The following is a 23,060-nucleotide window of genomic DNA, read 5'->3' as shown; positions in this document are numbered from 1 at the left end:
CTTAATTTTCTGTTTTGGCTGAACTATGGCTCTATAAGAAAGAAATATGGGTTCCAGTTCAGATATTGGGGTTTAGTCAAGTTAAAACAGCACTGTACTTTATTTTTGCGTTATAGGATAGGTATGCTGCATTGTGAGTTTATTTTATTGAACATGTCCTACTACTTAGAAACAGACTTAGTTATATAATCTAAGTTTGGTACTTAATTCTGAAAATTGGGTTTTGATTACTTCTAGATTCTCTGAAATTCACAATATGTATACGTTAATCAAAAAACGTTTTGTCTTTTCAATTGTTTTATCTGCGGTGTGTTTTTACCTTTTATGGAATGTGTCTAATTTCCCAAATAAAGAATTTAAATAAAAAGGTACTGCAGGAGGTGAAAGTAGCCCTTGTTGGATAGGTCAACCGCGGTAGTAAAGAGAAACTGCCAATCACAACAGTGACTTCTGGGATTGGCCTCTAAAGTCCCAAATCAAGCAAATCCCTTTAGTATTTTTCTTAAATACTAGAAATCAACAGATTAGATCCAAGTACCTCAGCATAACCCTAAAACAGAAGATAACCATGCCTTCAAACTTAGAGCCTTCGGGTAAAAGAGGACGAGCAGTCAACCAGTTCTTTAGTATCGGCTGCCTAAATTCTAACCTGCTGAAAGGAAGGAGTTTTTCTGCTGCCCACTGGATAACACAGGTGTATAGACAGAAACAAGGCTATGTAGGAAATTATTTTGGGGGTTTGGAGGTCGCGGTACAAGGTTGAATGTCAACAGGCAGGGTTAAACTGGACAAGACAAAAAATTGCCACTAACAAGGTTTGCATGCCAGCAATTGAATATTAAGATTCTGGGTGAAATCAAGTTTAAGCTGCTAAATCCCAATTATAATAAATCACACCAGGTGGACCCTATGATCAACAATGTCAAATACAGAACGCCTCTGGCCAAAGGAAAACAGCAGATGTGCTCAACAGAACAAACTACATTGTACAACTGAGGCAGAGACTGGATTCCAATATGATGGGAGAGAAACACAGTAAGATGTTCTCAGCAAGATCCAGTAGCTGGGAAACTTCTTCTAAATGGTTTTCTTGCAGAGTATGGCATTTCAGAATAAATACAAAAATATTAAAGTTGTCAGCCTTTATGTTTAGATGTGCAACTGCCACCAGGACCATCTTTGATGACCATGCACCCAACCAACCAATGAGCTAGATTTTCTGCAGACTTACCACAGGGTCAAATTGCCTTAAAGCAAAAGTCAATGAGAGACCAGTACCCAGAGGCCTCAAATCAAACCTCTCCAAAAGGAAATATTTTATAGACCAAACCTAATTTAAGTATAAGCAGTGCTTAAGGCAATAAATATGGCAGCATTCTGTCGTTGATAACCTCACTGCCTTAATGTCTGCTTGAATGATTTAGATTTTTTTTAAATAATATTCGCCAACATCTAAAAAAATAAATTATTATTAAAATAAACTGTATTCAGCTTGCCTGCAGGTTTTTTTTCAGTGTCATGAAGTTGTGATGTAAGCTTTTGCTCTGGGTATGGAAAGAACATCCTTGCTACTTAGGGTGATTATGTCAAGCTGTCGCTTTTATGCTGCTTAAAGTTTGTATATAGGCAAGAAAGACAAATAAAACATAGGAACCGATGGGGGGCGTGGCTTGGAGCCGATGGAGAGCAGAAGCTGATCTGCCGGGCTCCGGCCGAGACGCCGCTTCCTGATCCTTTTTCTCCGGTACAAGAGTGGTTGCAGCCAGCGGAAAAGCACGCATCGGCGGGGGAAGTGCTCCCCATTAAGAATTACTCGAGTGCTGGAATTTTCGGAGCCCCCGTGAGGAAGAGTGGGCTCCGGATCCCACCTTCCCCTCTGCCGCGCATTGATCCAAGATGGCACCTGGCACAGCTTCACGCAGCCCCTGAACCAGCGTCCCCTGACGGAGCACTTTGGGGATCGGCTACATGGCCGGGGGGGCGACCCCTGTCTGACACTGGTTCGGAATCGGCACAGGCCCCCAGGCCCCTGACTCCGTTGCCCCTGGGCTGGCCCAATTTATGCAACGCGGACTACAACTAGAACCACATGGATGGCATCACATAAAGAGAAACTCGCCACCTCTGAGAAGCAGCACCCCGCCCCACGGCCATCACCCGAACGACCTGATTCCAGCCGAAGCACTCGGGAGCCCTGAAACTCAAGGTGCGTGAGCCTACATAATACCCTTTGGTGGGCCCCTGACCACCACCGCACCCTTGGGCCGCCTGCACTTGGCTCCCCTGCGTCCAGCGGCTTCAAGATGGCCACCAAGAACAAGAGCAGGGCCGCCACCATGGACTCCTTTGTCTCGACCAAGGCGAAGACCTCCACCCAGCCCAGACCTAGCCTCTCCGAAAACACTCATCCGAACGAAGGGGAGGTCAACGACAATCGCTCTCAGATATTGGATGCCATTGCCTCACTGAGAACCCACATTGACTCCAAGATTGATGAGTTCAAAATAGACATACAACTCATCCGCCAGGATGCCCGCAACTTGACGGAGAGGGTAACGACCGTCGAGAATTCCACGACGGAGCTGTCCGGGGCCACCACAACCCTGAAGTCCGAAGTCTCCGATCTAAAGAGGAGGGTCGCCTTCCTGGAGGAAAGGGCGGAGGAAGCCGAAGGACGGGCCAGACGGGGGAACATCAGGATCCTGGGTATCCCGGAGGGAACAGAGGGCCTAAACACCACATCCTATGTCGAAACCCTTCTGCTACAAGAGATCGGGGCCGGAAAACTAACCCAAGGCTTTGCGGTCGAAAGGGCACATAGATCCCTCCAGAGACGTCCTCCCCCCGGCTCGCATCCACGGCCAATAATAGCCAAAATATTGAATTTTCAAGAGAGAAACCATCCTACGGCACTCCAGGGAAGCAGGTCCCATTGAAAGGGAGGGCTCAAAAATTAATATTTACCCCGACTACACCCAGAAAGTGCAGAGGGAAAGGAACTCATTCGTCCCGATCAAGGCGAAGCTTCGCCAACTGGACATTAAATACAGGCTGTTGTACCCCGCGCGCCTGAGAGTTGTTTATAATGGGCGAGCGATATTTCTCGAAAACCCGGAGGCGGCCAATATGTGGCTAGAAGATAATAACCTAGCCGATGGCAAGGATCCTCCTCGGAATGTGGATTAAGTCCCGAGTCTCCTCGCACCACCAGTAACCGGACCCCAGCAGGTAATCCAAACAACAGTTTAACTTACGGAAGCGGCCCTCGCACGGCCCTGCCGCCTCGCACCAACCCTACCCACAGCAGAAAATCCAATTGGGCCAGTTCACCGCCCGACCCAGCTCACGCCCGATTCCCGGATGGGTTCAGACGGCTCGAGAGCGCCTGAGCACCGCGACAGTGTTGTAGTCGCTGGGCGCACCAGTTTATGTTATGTTATTAGTTTAGTTGGTTTTGCAGTCTACGAATCATCAAAGTTGGTAAAGTACAAGATGGTGGCAAGTTACGACACAAGACTTCATGAACCAGGGGCCCCCCGCCCGCAGAACGCCACCTGTGGTTCGTTGTGCCACCGGGCCAGCGGGCCAGAACTCCAAGACGAATTCAGAACACCGATCCGATGAGGTCGCAACTCGTTGTGATGACATGGAATGTGAGGGGAATGGCTTCATACCTCAGAAGGAACCGCGTACAGTCCTACCTCAGGAGGAAGAAGGTCTCAATTGCGCTATTACAAGAGACCCACCTTACAGCGGACTCCATGTCTAAGTTAACAGATCGATGGGATGGGACCACGAGGGGGTCTCCCTACTCCAAATATGCGAGAGGCGTACTGATATGGGTGAACCCGAATGTGCCTTTCCAGCTAGAAGGCTGGGATTCTGACAAGGAAGGGAGATATACATCAATGTGGGGCACCATAGAACAAACCCCAGTGTGCTTCATTAACACATACTTTCCGCAGCATGGAATCCCGTCATACTTAAGCACGTTGAGTGCTAGACTGGCACAACACCGAGGCAGGACCTTCGTGTGGGGGGGAGACTTCAACTGCGTCATGGCTTAAGCAAGGACAGATCGCGCCCTCCTCCTCAGCCAAGCAATCCCGCATCCTCCTCCTTGACGGAAACACTCGACCAGCTCAACCTGGTGGACATCTGGAGAGTGCAACATCCAGAGGCCAGAATTTACTCGCACTACTCAGCTCCACATGGCGTCTACACAAGGATCGACTACTTGTTTGTTGATAAGGAACAATCTCCACTGGCCACATCCACTGAATATTTGGGGAGATCGATCTCCGACCACTCCCCGCTCGCCATGCATTGGCAGCTGCGTGGACCCAAACCTCCAATTCCCATGTGGAGGATGCCTACAGCAGCGTTGGATGATCCAGAGCTCAGAGAGGACCTTGCTGAGAAGCTAGAGGAATATGTAGCAATCAATAAGGGATCGGTGGCTACCTGGTCCACACTGTGGGAGGCCATGAAGGTGGTTACCAGGGGAGAAATCATTTCAAGAGCGGGCGGAACCCGCAGACAACTACAGTCCTCTCTTGAGGCCCAGGAATTAGAGATCGCAAGACTAGAGTCCGCCCCTGACATTTCCTCAGAGTCCGAGAAGATCCTTAAAACAGCCCGTATAAAATGTCAGGAATCATGGGTCAGACTGGAGAAATTTGACTTCGCAACACATACCGCCAGATCCCACAGCGAGTCTGACAAACCCGGCAGATTGCTTGCCTGGCTCTGCAAGCGGGAACACCCTAAACACCTGCCAACGGAGATAAAGGACGAAAAAGGAGTAACACACAAGACGCAGATGGAGATCAACGAGACTTTTGCTAAGTTCTACTCCAAATTGTATGCCCACGAGTCCCAGGTGCCCGCCGCAGAATTAATCGAAACATTGGAGGAGATAGGCCTCCCTCAAATCTCCAGCGAGCAGAGGGAGGAACTGGACTCGGAAATCACTTCCGAAGATGTGACAGCGGCCATCAGATCGCTCGCTAATGGCAAAGCCCCCGGCAGTGATGGTCTCTCGCCCGAATTCTACAAGACCTACGAACCCATTCTCACCCCCATCCTCCATGAAGATTATCAAGAAGCCTACACAAATGGCATCCTGCCCAACACCATGAAAGAGACCATAATTATTCCAATGCTCAAGCCGCACAAGTCACCCACCGATTGTGATTCTTATCGACCCTTGGCCATGCTGAATTACGACAGCAAGACCCTCACTTCTATACTAGCCAATAGACTCGCTAGAGTGGTAGGATCCATAATTCACGAAGATCAAAATGGATTCGTCCCAGGACGCAACACCACGGCCAACCTCAGGAGACTACAACACATCATGGCCGAACCCCACGACCGAGAGGAGGACCTGGCGATACTGTCACTTGATGCCATCAAGGCCTTCGACTCTATCTATTGGGAGTGGCTTGTGGAGGTTTTGAGGGGCTTCGGCTTTGGTGCGGGCTTCATCAGATGGATCCAGGTACTTTATAATTCGCCAATGGCAAGGGTTAAAACAGGCAGAATTGTCTCGGGATCCTGGGCAATACAAAGGGGCACGAGACAGGGGTGCCCACTCTCGCCCATGCTGTATATATTGGGCCTAGAACCAATAGCCATATACTTTCGCCAACAGTTTTTTGATGCGGGCATTAAGGTGGGCAACGTTTACAACATAATTTCATTATACGCGGATGATGTACTTCTCTACTTGAGGAACCCTGAGCTCAACGCACCCACAACGCTAGAAGTTCTCGACAATTATGCAAAGTACTCAGGGATACGATTCAGCAGACACAAATCAACTGCATTCCCCCTAGCTAGCCTGAGAGGCATTGCAGTAGACGACCTCCCGCCTATCGGAATACAGTGGCAACCTGACAAGTTCCGGTACCTGGGAATCAATGTGGGTCACACCCCGCTACTCACACACGAACATAACACTATAGCAGCAGTCACCGGCCTTCGGCGTTCAATCAAATTTTGGTCCAAACTACCACTGTGAATGGTGGGTAGAGCGGCGATTGCCAAAATGATAATCCTTCCTCGATTCCTGTACTTCTTTGCCAATATTTGCCACTACGTTCGCCCGCCTTTCTTCAAGACACTAGAGGCCATCATCAAGGACTTCTTGTGGGGTCCGCGCAGACACAAGCTCACACTGGCCACGCTGTCTCTCCCACATAAGGAAGGCGGAATAAAACTCCCAGACCTTCACCTTTACTACTTGGCGGCCCAGCTCAGTCACATTACGAAGTGGCTGTCTGATGACACATCGGCCGAACTGGAACTACTCAGGCAATCTTCCACAAACTTAATCCCCAAAGAAACTCTATGGTTTCCCCCTCGGCTACCTCCCGAAACTCCGCTGATTGTCAAGCTGGGAAGGCAGATATGGGCCAGGGCCTGTCACATAAGGCAAATGAAACATCCGTACTCACCGGATAACCCCATAATGGTGGATGTGTGCAAGTCGGAGGCGGAACTTCCCACTCCCAGGAGATGGGAGGAAGCAGGCATATATACATGGGGAGACATGTTCACTGATGGGGAATTCAGGGACTTCGAGTCGTTACAGAACATTGAAGGACTATCCAAGGGCCAGTTCCTCTGGTACCACAGGATCAAACAGATTGCTAAGAAGCAGTGGAACAGTTGGCCGGAAGAGCCCACCCCAGACCCACTGCTACAGGAAATGCACGACCTCTCAGATGGATGGAGACCAGTTTCCAGACTTTACAACAGACTCATAGACAAGCCTAACCCCAAAGGTCAGGCACTGAAGGCGAAATGGGAGGCAGATCTTGAATCACCACTTACTGACAAGGAATGGGAGAGAGCACTGATCTACCCCAAGAAAGTGTCCCGGAATTCCAGATTCGGACAAATACAGCTGAATGTCCCTTACCGGACATATATGACTCCCCACAGGATTGCCTCATTCAACCCGAAAATACCCCCGACGTGCCCATGGTGCGGAAACGACAAGGCAGACATGATCCACATGTTCTGGTCCTGCATCAAAGTGAAATCACTCTGGTTCAAAGCCAAACAATCCTGCGCAGAAGCTGGCATGATAAGATACGACTGGACGCCCGGAGAGTGCCTACTAGGTATATATCCTAGACCGGGCAAATTTAAACATTTGGTGAAACTAATGGACATCTCCTGCATTTTGGTCAAGAGAACAATAGCGATGGCCTGGAAGACTCCAGCGGGCCCCAGCCATGCTCGGTGGCTGAGCGAGCTGGCGAGATGGACGACTGCCGAAACCAGGGCCTGGCAAGACGGGATCACAACCAGCGGAGAAGCCACAAGTGGAACCCTGGACTCCTGGAAAGTCCTCCTGAGTGACATGCGTTTCAAGGCAGACTATAAGCCTCCCGGAGGGACTGTAGCGTCCTACAACACCCGATTTTTCATACTGATACAGAGATGGAATTACCCGAATCTGTTCCCCTCGCTTCCTGTAACATCGGAACTATAATTTTTACTTGCCACCAAACATCTCATAATTAACGCTACATGTAGACTGCTGTTGTTTTGGTTGTTCTCACGTTACTTTTTTTTTGTTGTATCGTTTCTTTATTACCACACTTGTAAGTTTGTAACGTTTCTCACTCTCTTGAAAAAACCAATAAAATACTTTACAAAAAAAAAAATAAAACATAGGAACCGATATGAACAATGGTAGCTATTGTGTTAAAATGGTTCCTAACTGGTCCAAGGTCATCGTTGCACGCACCAAAACATTTGAAAAGAAAATAATAAATCGAAGTCAGACACCAGCAAAAGGACTGCTCCCAGACAAAGACAAACAAACACCTCAGTGTAAGGCACTTCAGAGTTAGAGAGAAACAAATATCTGAAAATTCATGCATCTGTTAGAGCTCTAAAACTGGAGTCTATAGCAGGCGAGTGTGACATTACTGTCAAAGTCGTTAAAAAGGGTATTAGAACGCAATGATTTGTAATTCATACTTTGCTCTTAAGAGTTTAATGTAGGTACACAGGTAATGGGATTTTATCGCATTGCTAGTAGAAAAGAAAATCTAAAAACACTGCATATGGTGGATACAGGACAAAGTGGTTATCGGAAAAGAGGTAAACGGATTGGAAGCAGGTTAAGGGACCTTACATGTGTGCTTTCAGGAATTCATACACCACTGTTTCCTTCTAGATAGATCTGTATGAAGAGTTTTCATGCCATAAGAAACTATGAACAGCAGTCAAATCCAGACCCTATTTAAATGTCACCATAGGATGCTTTTATCAATGTGTATACATTCATTTCAAAGGGGCAAACAACCCTAAACTATGCTGTGAAAATACATCTTCAAATGTAATTAAGCAAATAACAGGTCTTTAAGGCAAATGTACTCAAGGACTTAAGGATAGGACAATTTGATTTCGTCTCTGGACATATAATCTCTGAAATCCCAATCCCCCCAAGGCAGGAAGAAGCGGTTGCTGCTCACTTAGCATGCCCCTGTAATTCAGATCCATATCACGGCTTTCAGAGCGGACTTTAATGGCATCCAAAATGGAATCTGGCGTCAGTAGTCCAGAAGGCCGCACAACGTTCAGCAACTCTGTCAGGCTCATTAGAGGAAGGCGTACAGATTGCATAATCTCACTATGGTTCTCCTTTGTATTGTGCTTGCACCAGTTTATAAGGGCCTGGAAAATATTCTTCTCCGGGGCGGCAAAGGAATCCCTGATGACGATATTCAGGAGTGCGGCCTGCAGAACAGAACAAAAAGGTTAATGACTAACGGAGGAAAACAGTACACCTTGTTGAGCAAGAAACGAAATAACATTTCATGATGATGCCAGACTACAGAGTGTGGCTGGATTAGGGGTGGGCAGTGTGATCACAGAAGCCAAGGCTTAGTTTTAAAAAATTGATTAGTAGAGTTTGTTAATTAAAATCTTGATTAGCAAACAACCCTATTTGATTAGCATGTTTTACTCTTATTTGTAACATCACCATGTGATGTTACTTGGTTATTTTAACCAAGACATAAAATAAGCAACAAAACAGCATTTATGTGTACCGCTAAAGTAACACTTTAGTGAGATGAATGTCTGTAAAATGTAAAGTTTAGCTGCATGAATGGACACAAATCAATAGATGTGATAAAAAAAACTCTGAAAACAGTTTTCAGTGCAAGGCTCCAGGCAGCTGGGTGCAGTCAATGTTGCACATAATGTTCTGTATATTGTATGCTTGACTCATTTTCTGTTTAAGGAGAAGTTCAGAAGTTAACTAAATGAATGCTAAAGGAACATCATAGTCTGAGACTAAGATCGTAGTATGGTATTGCGAAAGACAGTATAAGTGTCATATGGACAAGATAGCCCTTGCCCGCCATTGGTAACAATTGTTTTCAATAGTATGTTAAATAGCACTTTCGAGGGAGGGCTGGGCTGCTAACAGACCCTCACGCCTGAACAAGGGGGGCCCACGCAGCATTCCAGTCCTGCACACTCATGAAAGAGCTATTTATAGCTATTGGCACGTGGAGCTACCATCTGGGTGCGGATACTTTTTTGTTGTTTCAAGGGAATCAGGTTTTGCACAATTCATGCTTTCCTTAAAAAGAAACTATACATATGTCTGTGATTGGAAATCACCATTTCCAGGAACTGCAGGTGGACCCAGAGGTGCGCAGGTGAGTCGGCGTGGGGGAGGGAAGAATTGAGGTGCGGCGCGGCACGGCACTGCAGTGAAGACTCTGCTTTGGGCACTCCTTCCAAGGACAGGGTGAGGTCTGGATAGAAGCGCCGAAGGCCGGCATGAAATGTGGGAAGCTTCTTGCAGATTCTGCTTGCATTCCTGGCCTCAAGATTACGCAGCTCTCTCCTGGAGGTGCTAATTTCAATGCAATCCTAATCGTAGAGCAAAGTGAGCTCTGGATGTTAACTACAGTGTATGGCATTACAGCAGAACTGTATATGTACAGACTAGATACAAATATTGATCGCGGCTTTACAGAAAAGTCTAGTTAATTTTGTGTACATTATCTAAGAGATAAGAAAGTAAGAGCCTACACAGAGTGAATGGTGTAGTAGGCAGAGAATATGGCAAACTAGGTAAATAGTGTAGTTTGCGGCCATCCCACTTTTGGCTAGCTATTATAAAGCAACAGGATGAAATGATAGAATGCCAAGGATTTTTGGGATCAGCTCATGGATTGAGTAGGAGTTGCACAGATGCAACCAGCAGGTTACAGAACTAGGTTTGCCATCAAAAGCATTTGGCCGGGTCATCTTTTACATTTTCAAAAGTGTTCACTTGTCAATATGATGCGCCTTCCCCAACTAAGGGCCTGAGTCACAAAAGCTTCCATGAATCAGGCCCTAAATGAAATTAAATATAGTTGACACTTCATGCACAATGTACACGTTACTGAAAAACATGGAGACAATGCAGTGTTTTACAGTAGTAATATTGTAATTATGCATCATGCAACTAATTATTTTTTTAGGAATGGAATTGGAGGACTGTCTTTAAAAAATTAAGTTACACATACTGGTCTTTGCCAAACAGGATATAGTTGGCTTTATAAAAGTATAATCCTGATTACTTCTGGTTTGCAATTTCTTGGCTAACAATTCCACACAGGCCTTTGGCACGTTTAAGAGTGGAGGTGTCACGCTCACCTGATTCCCACGGAGGCACAGGTCTGGCTTCGAGTGCTGATGCTTCTTCTATGGTGAAGCGCAGGACTCTGAAGATGGACTCACTGGCTCGCAGGAATGTTCCCCTGTGCGTGAGAAGGGAGTATTACCTACTGACGGAATAATGCTCAAGCATCCCACTCCCTTCCAACCCTCCACGATACCCTTCCTCGATTCCCCGTGAAGTCTCACCTTAGGGTCTGGAAGGATGAGTTCTCCATCCTGCTTCTGATGCAGGGGCGCGTTGAAACCCAGTTATTCACTGGATTGAGGTTTGATGGGAGTTCAAATAAGCTAGACTATTCAGGTAAGGCGCTGCAAGAGTTCTGTAGCAAGTTCAAAAGTTCAAGCTTAATAATAATGTTCATTGTCTTATTGCAGCAAGCGCTAACGCTTATGTCTTTTTCCCCTTAGGGGCCGGGGTTCGGAATGCCGGAGATATGGCGCCGACCCGAAGTGAAACGTGCTGTTCCAGTAAATGACAGGTAAGTTCTGGATGAGCGTTCGGGTAATGTCTTTGCATTCGCTCATTCAATGTCTGTCTTTTTTCCCCATAGGGGCCGGGGTCCGGAATGCCAGGAAGCGGCAGGACCCGAAATGAAATGGGAATGACCCAACAGGTAAGTCTTAGAAGGAAACTGAGCTTTTCCTATTCCCTTCCTTCTCTCACCTTGTGTTCTTGTCTTTTTCCCTCTAGGCTCTGGGAAGTGGCTGCGGATCCGGATGATCGCTGCTGAAGATGGAGGTGCCCAGGAAAGGTGAGTGAAATGCAGCGCTGCAGCGATCGAAGCGAAATGCTTTTAAAATGATGTCTTCCCTTTCAGGATCGTCGGTGTGAAGTCTCCGTGATGCAGCTTTAGCAGGTAAGGTCTTCTTTCGCTCCAATTCTCTCTTAGCAGGTGACCCCGGATGCTGACAGGCGTGGCTGAAGTCCAGATGCAGGAGCTGACAAGGTGAGCGTCCAGCTGCGAGGAGCAGAACAACGCGAAGCGTGAGTTGCTGATCGGGCGTGGTTTAAATAGCTTTGGAAGAAGTTCCAGGTATGTATCCTTCCACCGATCAGGTATGTATCCTTCCCCGACCACACCCAGGGGAAAGTAGGTCCACAGGTAAAGTAGTTCCATTCAGGCCTCAAGAGGGCCTGGATGTAGCAGCATGGTCTGCATCAGGTAAGTGCACCTTAAAACACTTGAACACATGTCTAGCTTTATGAGCCTGGCGCCTAAGGCGCCAGGACAGGGGTCCTACATGAGCCTGGCGCCTAAGGCGCCAGGTCTGTGTCCAAAGGGCCCCAGCTTGGGCCTGCTGGCACTTCCCTGGGGGAAATGATGCCTGCCTCTGGGGTTGCTGGGTCGGACCTGGCTCCTTGGAGGTAGGCATCATGACAGGAGGAGGTGATTACTCCATTAGCCCCTTTGCACTTGAAGTGAACAGAGAAAAGAGGTTGGAGAGAGCCCAGAGAGGAATCCAGAGTGAACTGTGCTTTCATTGAACAGGGAACTTTAAATAGCTAGCTGTGGTACACAAGTGTCAATTTAATTAGCAAACCTACAGAATTGCATAGCAAATTGCTCTGACACTGTTTAGTTTATGCCTTAGAAGATCAGACAAGTGACTAAACCAACATCCTAATGCATAAATATCCCAACTTCAAGTTGATCTCACAATACATTATTGGGCAGTGGACCAGGTTAGCATGGTATTATAGGATCCCAGGTAAAGCATCCCCCACTGGTGGTGTGTATGGCTCGCCAATGCAACTTCAAACTTTGGGCAAGGGTACCCCCACTCAGTATCTTCACCAGTCACGATAGGCTAAAACATGAGATACCTAGCTTTTACAAGATGAGAACTGTTTCATGCTCATACTGGTGTGGTTTACACAAACCTGCATGATATTTGAAATAAACTGAAATAGGTGCTTTCCACCGAATTTTGACAAGCACCCCTGAATATATGGGCCCACTATACCATTATATCTTGCCTTAAACACCAGACGTAACTTTTCGCACAAAACAACCACACATGGATTCTACCAAACGTTCCTAATTGTGCTAGTCTGTGTAAAGTACCACACAAGGGTAAATGTTCAAAGGAAAACAGGTAAAACCTTTGACCAAACACTTAAATATAAAGAGTTGCCATTAGCCATGCTAGCAAAAAACAGTAATGCGGACTCGCAACACAAAGAAACAGTTGATAATCCAATGACCCATCTGGTCTTAAAAGCCAGGTTGTGAACAGGCTCCCATAATCCACCCCCTTGCAAAGATTTTTAAAATCCACCCAACCCCTGAAATAAGAATGATTTGGCATCCCTAGACCAAGTCATAACACCATCCCCACTCTCTACCAACTGAATCGACTAACCTGCTTCCAGGTAAGAGGGGAGGGCAGTGTGCCGACAATACACAGTGCCCTTTATTGCCCGAAAACAAAGCCAATATATCTGTGGGTAATGCTCACTAATAGGATAGTATCAGTCTGAAATGATCCACAAACCTAGTCGGCTACTGCACTAACATTCAGGTGAGAAGCTTCTGTGCAGCATGGAAAACTCAAGGTTTTACACTAATTTATCTGGGCCAAGCCAAGATTCAAGGAATGATGCAAAATAAACTAGAAACCAGATAGGTGTCTTTAGTAACATGGTATGCATAATACTAGGTACATAAATCATCGCTTTCAATTTCCCTGGGAGACCTTTTCACTTTGCATAGACTACACTTTACCTAGAATAAACCAAACATGATCACATGGATCCCTTTGAACATCAAGTCAGAGATGCATATGGGCTTTTAAGCTCAAGTGCATAGCATCTTTATTTCACAAGTTGATTTGCCCCCAAGAGTTTCACCATTGAAACCATGATCAATTCACTGCACCCATCACCATTAAAACAATTTTAAAGAGACTGTTAGGGGCACTGTTAAACCCTTATTGGACAAGGAGCAAATATGCCTCTCCCTGCCTCCCAACTGAAAGTGAGTAGCTGGTGGTCCGCAACACTAAAGGACACCAGAAGAGTTGATGGGGGCCTTTGCTTTGTCCACGCATTGAGCTGGGGATCCTTTGCCAGGAGCCAGCAAGACCTTCAGTGCGGTGTAGTCTCGTGTTGCACTCCTACAGAGCCAGGTGGGCTTGCATCATGTGTGGAGTCTTACAGTGGCGCCAGGGTTTAGGGGAGGGATGGAGGATTCCCCTAAAATGCAGTCTGTGTGTATAGGCACAGAGTGTCTCTTTAAAACCACTCAGCCCACCTGAACAGCAAATACGATGAAAGACAGAGGTGGAGTTTGAGGCCCGCTGCCAGAGGCAATCACCCATTGGTGGTCCGGAAGGCCCCCTACAGCCCCCATTAAGAGGTGGGTGAATAATATGTCACTTGGGTGCAGTAGACCTTGCTGCTGCCGCAGGCTTGGCAGATGTGCTCACAGGGAACTCTCCGGAGCTGGGTCAAACTGAAGGGCGGATACACCCTTGTCCCTGAAGGACAGAGCCCTGCAATTAAGCGGAACGTGGAGATGAGGGGAGCTGTGTGAAACGCCACAGGAAAAAGGCATGTGGGAATGGTAGAGTGCAGGAACAACCATTGTGACCTAGTAAAGTGTTTCGCTACCTCTGGCACACATGCAATACCCTGCTTCCCTGTTGTTGGAGCCCACAGTGCTTGCATTGCTGCACTAAATACAGCGACCACATATGTGGCACCTGGCTTGCTCAGGGGACGCCGACAAGCTTGAAAGTAAGAAGTGAGACCGGAGGAAAATGTGGATCCCACTATAGAGTCCCCGACTTGAACCGGGATACACAGGGGGCATGAATTACGGACAACCCCACGGTAAGCACAATGTGATTTGTGAATGCTCATGCTTACAATGCGATGCTCAGGCTAATGCAACTACTGGAACACCTAAAATGAGACAGATAAGGGAGACAGCTATCAAATATGACATCCTGCATATCCAAGGGATGGCCCTACATTGGGCGATGCGATGGCCACAGTGGACAATAACTTCCTGAGAGACCAAGAGTCTTGGGATATTCCGCTGAACGGCACGACACCGAAGTAGTACCATCGAATCTGCCCCAGGCACAACCAGAGGGCCCTCCAACACGGACCTTAATTAGTTTGACTATTCCAGAGCAAGACCTACAGACTCCAAAGAAACTACTGCCAAATAACTTCAGAAAGAATTATATGTTAGAGAAAGGAGTACGCGTGAAAATCTATCCTCCGCTTGATTCGAGGATGAAGAAGAGTTTGACAGCAAGGCCACTGAAGCAGTCAGCTCGATAAAACGGGACCAGCTAGCGCCCCTTTATCAAGATACTCTCACCCAGCAAAAAATTGAAAACCAAGGGAGAAAACCAAAAGTAACATTTCCAAGAAATCACTTTAACCGAATCCGTTAAAACCAAGACAGATTGATCCTGCAGATTCCCGAATGCCGTAAGAGGTCAATTCTCTTTCTTGACCTTCCAGTCTACTCAATTGAATCAAACGAGAGTGATATCTAGCAGTACTCCATTTCTAACTCAGAAAAGCCGGTCCCAAGAAACAGAGGCCAAACCAAAGGCAGACGAGGATCCTGCCAAGGAAAATGTGCAGTCAGAGGATGAGGGAGAACAGCCTTTTCTAACTTTGGCAGAAAAGAGAGACCAGCTGATCGAACAAATAAAAGCACAAGCAGTAAAAAATGCTCCCAAAGTCCTGATATAAAAGAATGCCGAACTTCGAGAAGCCCAAGAAGGAAATGGATCGCTGTCTGTCTGGGACTAGGACACTGACCAACTGTCAACGTCCCACCACAACCAGGTTTTTTTTGCCTCTTGACTTTTCTCAGGGCTAGGGCTGGCTCCCCGGAGTCCCCTACTGCCTGGCAAACAGCAACTAAGGCACAGTGGCCTCAGGGGGAGCCCGCCCCCATCTCTTCCAGAAGAAGAAAGGAAAGAAGATGGAATCAAGAAGAAAGAAGGAAGAAGCAACAGAAGAACCTGAAGAAGATCCAGAAACCTCAGGTGAGGACCTAGAAAAAGGGAATATATCACAACCTGAGAATGACAGTGAGGCTTTGAAGTCTAAAAGTACAGTGCAACAGATCCAACGTGCAAAGAGAAACATCATGGATGAGTCAACATGGGCATGGCTGCCGGCTTTATTGGGCCTGAATCAAAAGCAGTAACCACGGCTACCAGGAAGATCCCCAACTAAGATGGTATCCCTCATGTCTTGGAATACAAGAGGGTTTTACCATCTACCGGAAGCATGATCGCTTTGTTGGGATTTGATATGCTTCTAGGAAACTTGGCTATTGCTGGAACCCTCTTTAAAAGGGTTTTTGGTTTTTCTAAACCCGGCTATCCAAAGGTTTGCTGGAAGACCTTGCGCTGGCCTGCTAATCCTGGTCAACAATATGTCACAGTGTGAGACGGTAAAGCATACAAAGATGGGCCGTTTTCTGCACTACTTAATATTGAGAAGGAAACAGAGGGGGAAAAAAAGACTAATACTTTGACGGCCCATCTCATCTTAATTAACATCTACTGAAGCGTGAAAGGCATCAGCCCATACAGATGATGGATAACTTGGCAAATGCCATTGACAAGGCCTATACTTGGCCGGACTTGATCATTATTCTTTGTGGAGACTTTAACTCAGCTTATCCATCCATGAAACAACTCCAGGATTGGGATTCTGAGCAACTGTGAGTAAGTAGTAATAAGGCTAGCCTATGGCTCGAATTGATGTTGCGCTGCGACCTACATGTACTGAACGGAAGCTATGAAAACAACTTAAAGGCATCCCACGTGGAAAAGAGGGGCATCAACATCAATAACTACATTTTCACTTCTGAAAATCTAACAAAGAAAGTGAAATAACTGGAAGTGGTGATTTCGGAGAAAAGCGACCACAACTGGTTAAAATTAGCACGAATATCTAATAAGCTCAAAACCGGTATCCAATGTGCAACTGGAAGTGTCAAATAGCAGTTATTGTCTTAAATTGAACGCGCATACTATCAGGCACATTTTTTTTAAAAATCACTGTCAACCAAGATGGATGTCTGGTCCTTGTTTGAGCCTACGAACCTCATCGACTACACCTCTATCCTTCAGACCTATCGGAAACCAAACAAAGGTCATGACATGAAACAACTGCACCCTCATACCTATGACTAGGCACTGGTGAAGAAAGGAGCTGAGGTTGCTTCTTTGTGAACAGGACAAGAACCCACCATCTAATTCTAAGGATATGGAAATCAGGCAGCTGAAAGCAAATTATAAATCATGGTAAATCAGCCACAGATGCATCCTATACCAAAATAAGATCTCTGAATAACAAATCCTCGGCCAAAACCAGATCCTTGATAAGATCTCTGAACCAGAAGCGAACATCATTACAGAGAAACTGTGTCTCTGAGGCAGTATGGTCAGCATTTCTGGAAGCCTTATACGCTTCCCCAGGAGGGTCGTATACATACACACGTGGTAAAAACAGCATCTGCATGGTCTTTGCCTCATCATCTGGATGACCTTGACACCAAGGGTCTGAATACTTCGAGGGACCCCGGCCCAGATGGGCCATCTAATATCTTAAAAGAGAACCCAGAGCAATGGGCCTGGATCTTAAACTTGGTGCTTAAAAACATACGCCGGTCTGAATCCATTCTTCCATCTTGAGAAAACAGCTAACATTATTCCAATCTTCAGAAACGGCAGCAATTCAGATCCAGCGAACTATCGACTGATAACCCTGTTAGATGTACTGGGGAAAGTGCACGCCACCCTGCTACTTAAAAGGCTATATAATTGGAAACATGAAAAAGGCCGGAATGACCTGTTTCAAGCAGGCTTTGCAAAAGGCCTAGGGTTCTGTTCCACCAGCTTTGTTGCTAAATCTATTAAAACGTAAAGCTTTAGAGACCAACACCAAAATCTATGTGGCATTCACAGATTTTACAAAGGTCTTTGACAGCTTGAACCGGGAACATCTATGCATCAAACTGGCTGCTAAGCAATGGATCTCCTAGAACAGATAAAAGGCCTGTAAACAGACACCTCTGTACGTATTCGCCTATCCATGAAAGGCGAGCGGACTGGAAATTCTTACGTACAGAGGGGTGAAACACGGTTGTGCATTGGCACCTGCTCTTCATAACTTTTACATTGCTGATCTGGGGGAATTCATGAACGCCTGCAGAGGTTTTCCACCAAAGATGGGACCCATGAGAATAACTCATCTTGTATACGCAGACAATTTGGTCCTGATGGATCACATGCCAGTGGGGCTCCAAAGGCAATTGAATCAAGTACATGAATACGCCTGGGTAAACAACTTGGAGATAAACAGCAACAAAAAAACAAAGATCATGGTATTAGGAAAAGCGTGGCTAAGATCCAAAAATACACATTGCTGGTTCTTGAACAACATAGAACTGGAACAGGCTAACTGTTTGAAATACATAGGGATTTGGATTACTACCCGCATAAAAGAATGAGTCGTTTGAGCAACATCTTAAAAAAGCGGATATGCTGGCCTTGCAGGCAACCATACTGAAGAGAAAATACTGTAAATTCTCCCTGAAAACCTACATCGACTTCTACACTGCGAAAGTTGTCCCTGTTCTAACGTATTGGTGCCGAGTCTTTTGCAGAGCTACCAGCCATACTTTGGCTTCGTATGGAGGGTGCCTTCTGGAAGTAAGTGCTGGAGCTAACTCGATCAATCCCCATCTAGGCGTTGAGAAAAGAACTTCATCTTGGTTCACTTAAATCAGCAGCTGACTGTAAAACTGCAGAGTTTTTTTCGTAATTGCAGTTGTCCAAATCCCCCTTACATGATTGATGGGATCAGTAAGGTGCTAGGTCCATAAAATATCCAACCACCTGGGGAAATCACGCCTCCAAATTTCTTGAAGACATAACCTGTTCGATCGAGGATCTGACGACTAAGCGGAGTACGATGAAAACAAAACTATCTGAAGCAGACTGGATCCAAACCTTGGACGATGTTGGAAAGCTAAAACTGCCTACACAGCTGGCAATGGAAGTAAGAACACAAGATATGATCAAGCCATACTTGCAGAAATGCTTAAACCCGAAAATGAGGTCAGCTTTCATGAGGCTGTGACTCAACCTGGGTCAAACCCATGAAATTATCACAGCTCGATTTAAGCTCAGAGGAACGGCAGACTGTAGATTCTGTAATAAAACAGAAACTAAAGAAAACCTCTGTCCATATTTCACCATGAAACGAACAGGTTTGTTTAGATGTTTAGGATGCTATCGGTAGACGACTGGTGGCAACTGATAATTGGCGGAACACAAACGCCTCTGCTCATAGCTGCGGTTCAATTCTATTGGAAGGTGCTTGAGCCGAATTTGGAAAAGCTGTAATGGTGCAACTGATCCTGAAGAGACAGTTCAAATGTTTAATTTTAACATAAAAATGCAAATAAAAAAAATAAAATAAACGCCTATCTAAACATAAATCCACAGATGGGAGCAAGCTACGACCATCAAGTAATAATGCAGTCCTAGGGGAGTCTTGTAAAATTAAAAGGGGCCTACAATAAAAAACCTATTGCCAATCCTTACCACTAATTTACAAAATAAGGTGGGGGGTGGGGGGGGTGTTCACAAAAAAGAAATAAGTGTTCACAAAATGATAAGCCAGGATGTTTGGGCCTTTGGCCTCCCTTCCCCACGTTTTCAGCATGGGACAAGGCATGTCACTCGAGAAAAGCACAAACTCTGGCTTCTGCAGCACAAGGATACAGTTCTATTTTCTCAGTTCAAGACCTTCTGTGTCCAAGCCTTTTTACTTCTTGCACGTCTCTTCACTCAGAGGGACTGGTATACAAAAATTACACAAAAACGTGTTTTCCAGCACTCACTTTGGACGTTCACCCTGGATCCCCCTCATCCGGGCTCAGATCCATTTCTTTCGCTCAATTAGTCTCCCTCAGCCGGGCTCGGACCAACTGTGATGTACTATAAATTAAACTATCGAAGACTTTCGAATGTGCAAGGGATTTAGCCAGACCCATTGCACGACGACTTCGATCTCAGTATTCCGTTTTCTCACACTCCGCATCTGTTGGATACCTAACAAAGACCTTCGAATGAGCGCCCATGTGGCGCCGGACCATTCTGTGTATGGTATCTTGGCTAGCCTCCCAAAGTTCATTCACAAAGTTCAATTACTACTTTGGTTCCAATTATAATTGCACCGCTCATTGCCAACGCCTCGCACACTGTTCTCTTTATACAAGGTTGCAGCTTGGTTCAAAACACAAGCTCATCTGGTATCAGTCTCTCCAGCTTTGCTGTTTTTTTTTTTTCCCGGACTCTGCTTTGTTGACAGAGCCAAGGACATTGCCACAGCGGTAGTTGCTCCTCCCCACCTTGTTTATCGATGCAGGAGAGCCCTGGGTACCTCTGACACACTGTGCAGGTTTGATCAGCCTTAGTTCCTGGTCTTCGGTTTCTTACTTTCCAAGGCTCATGAAAGTAACAGTCTTTAGAGGTCAAGAGTACTTCCCTCCTTGCGACTCTCTGGTCTCGCCGTCTTGCACCTTGTATTAAACTGCCATCTTGGAACTGCTGTTTCATCGTGTGGTTTGCCTTGCTTATAGTGTGCTTTCGTGCTCCGCCTTTTATCAATGTGGGGAAGTGTGATGGAAGTCAGGTGTGTGTAATAGTCCTTAATTGCCTGACCTTGCCTGTCCATGGTGTTGGGACATGTCAGGAATACAGCTCTGGTGTTAGTCTGTTTAGCTCACGGTGAACTGTCCGTGAGAAAGTGTTTGTGTTGGAAAGGGGTTGGGGGGGATTAATACCCAAGTATCCTACTGGTAGGATGGGGAAAAGGTGTTATTGGGAAGGGGATACCGCGTCTCACCCTCTGTTGTCCCACTTCATCCAGGTGATCCTCCCACACTGGTCCACCCCCAGGAACTAGATCCAAAAGCGATGGCCGTGTCCTGGCCACCTGAATGATAGATCCCCGGGACAGGTTTCTCACAGGTCCAACATAAAGGCCTCAGTTTCTGAGCTTAACGGCAGGGTTGGCAAAGTGGATGACCACAAGGAAACGCTGGAAAACTACCAAATGTCTGTTGAGCGGCTAGAACTCCGGCTTGAGAATCGAATCAAGGAACTGGAGCAAAAAGTCAATGAACCTGCGTTGCAGGTAAACACCACAGAAAACTGATAAAGCAAGAAAAATACACGTTTCTGGGGAGTACTGTACAAAGATAGAGAAACTGTAGCAGAATATAAAGAAAGGTGAAGAATGTTTTGCATGTACATATGAAGGGAGTAAAGCATTTGTTTTTGATAGACTGCACAGAGGTTGTGGCACCGCGAAAGGACATATGTCTGTAGTGGCAAAGTTTTGCTATTTTAGGGAGAAGATGGATATTTTAACCAGAGCCTGTAAGAATGAAGTTTGACTTTGAAGGCTCCAAAGTGTACATCTTCCAGGATCTATCTACAAGTAAATTGGAAAGACTAAGGCAATGCAAAACCTTACATTTTGGCCTACCAAGATAGGAATTTGCTACCATTGGAGATTTCTCTTCTCTCCTCCCTTTTGATGTGGAGAGTAGAGACTAGAAACTGCCAGATGTCAAAGTGCCTCAGACTCTACAAGATAAACCTGAAATGAGAGAGGGCAAATGATACAAACAAGCAGGAGAAATTCCTGAATGCCTTTCCAGGGAGGAGAGAGAAGTTGTTTGGGACCAGCAAAATCAAGAAACTCTTCTCCTTCCCAAAGAAAAGGATCATTGAAATACCTCCCTGCGCATGACAACTTTGCTGAAAACTACTTCGAGGGGAGATTAAAGGGTTTAAAAGGAGTAGCATGATATAGGGTATTATGATGAGTTTTTTTAATTTGCTGTGGATTCAGGTATCAACTTGGCGGCCTTGAACTTCTTGGGCGACTCAAAAGTTGGGATATAATGAGGTAGGTTTTGTAATGTTTTGTTTGTTTGATATTACTTGAGTTGGGTGAACTTAAACAAGGCAACAGGGAGGGAACAAATCAGTTCTAGGAAGTTATGATTGTATTATCATAAGGGGTTGTATCCTTATACCCAGCTGTTGGGAAAGATACATCGCCTTCCTCTATATAATAATGCAGTGGTGTTAGAAGAACAGATGGTTGTGACCCTGAATTCCCCCACAAAAAGATTGTTGCTTGGAAGGAAAATATCTAAATACATATGCCATATGTTTTGTGCAAGAAACCCATTTCAAATGAGGGAAAGAATATATAATAGTAGCAAAAATTGCCCATACCCTGCACAGGTTCTGTAGAGAGACATGATAACATTAATCAATTGTTGAAAATCAATGATCCCGTAGGTCGTTGTTCTGAGTCGCTTATTGCTAGATGTGCTTTGTACTCTGGAGTAAACTGCACTGAGAAAGGGTGCGTGTGGCTGGATGACATACCCCAGAGCAGACGTGAAAGCGAGGGGATAGTTGGCATGATGCAGCATACTGGGACCTCCTGTGCACTCTTCCCACCAGTCGCCTCACCCTGGCGCGGGGCAGTGCAGATGTCACAGAAACGGTGTACAAAGGCCTTGAAAAGTGGATTACGGGGTATTGGGATGCACATACAGCATCCCCCATACCAGAAGGAGGAGGTTTTATTCGCCCAAGCACGGTGAGGCTTGGTTAAATGAAGTAATGATGCAGTCAGCGTTTGTTGTGTAGTTTTTAGATTTGGAGTATATGTTACTTTGTCTCTAGTTTTGAATACATTTTAGTTTGTTTCCCGTTATGTCGCTACATGATGCAATATAATCGCAATGTCATTGTGTCGGGTACAACTTTGTAGTGCATAGAACGGAGCTCTGTTTTAGCGAGGGGAGGATTATTTGGTAGAGAAAGCAACTTTATTGGGACGCTATGTGTAGTGGATACATGGACTTAAAATGAATTGGGATAAATATGTAGTTAGAGTATCATGGTGTAAGGAAATATTTCCCTTAGGTGCTATTTTCATCCATTTACGGACCCTGTGCAAACCTTTTACTTTTGTTTGGCTTACCTACCCTGACTTTTTCCAGTGGAGCACAGCCTTCAGCTGCACTCCTGGGCTTTTGCTCATTTGTTATGGGGAAACTGACACGTACTTCAGGCTGTTAGTAATGGGAAGACATGCATTACCCACTGTAATAGCATGTCTTATGCTTGTATCTACTTAGATTCACATACTGTGCATATAGTCCGACATCTAGTGGTAACCGCAGAGTATTGCATCTCGTCTTTCGAGAATCGAAAGGGGACTTCGACATGGACGTGCTGGTAACAGTATCCCCAACGTGACATAT

At 45.9% G+C, this 23,060-nt stretch overlaps 1 protein-coding gene across 1 annotated transcript in view; it reads right to left on the bottom strand.

Moving 5' to 3' along the window:
- BTBD9 (BTB domain containing 9) overlaps positions 1 to 23,060 on the bottom strand; it is a 1,399,080-nt gene that overhangs the window by 1,181,460 nt on the left and 194,560 nt on the right. Inside the window, exon 4 of the mRNA XM_069608758.1 lies at positions 8,499 to 8,763. Coding sequence (XP_069464859.1) covers positions 8,499 to 8,763 — 265 coding nt within the window. The remainder of the gene's footprint in view (positions 1 to 8,498; positions 8,764 to 23,060) is intronic.

Source organism: Ambystoma mexicanum, chromosome 4q (genome assembly GCF_040938575.1).
Source record: "Ambystoma mexicanum isolate Mex_15411 chromosome 4q, UKY_AmexF1_1, whole genome shotgun sequence".
Taxonomy (NCBI): Eukaryota; Metazoa; Chordata; class Amphibia; order Caudata; family Ambystomatidae; genus Ambystoma; species Ambystoma mexicanum.
Note: the sequence above shows the minus strand (reverse complement) of the source record. Positions and strands in the feature narration are given on the sequence as shown.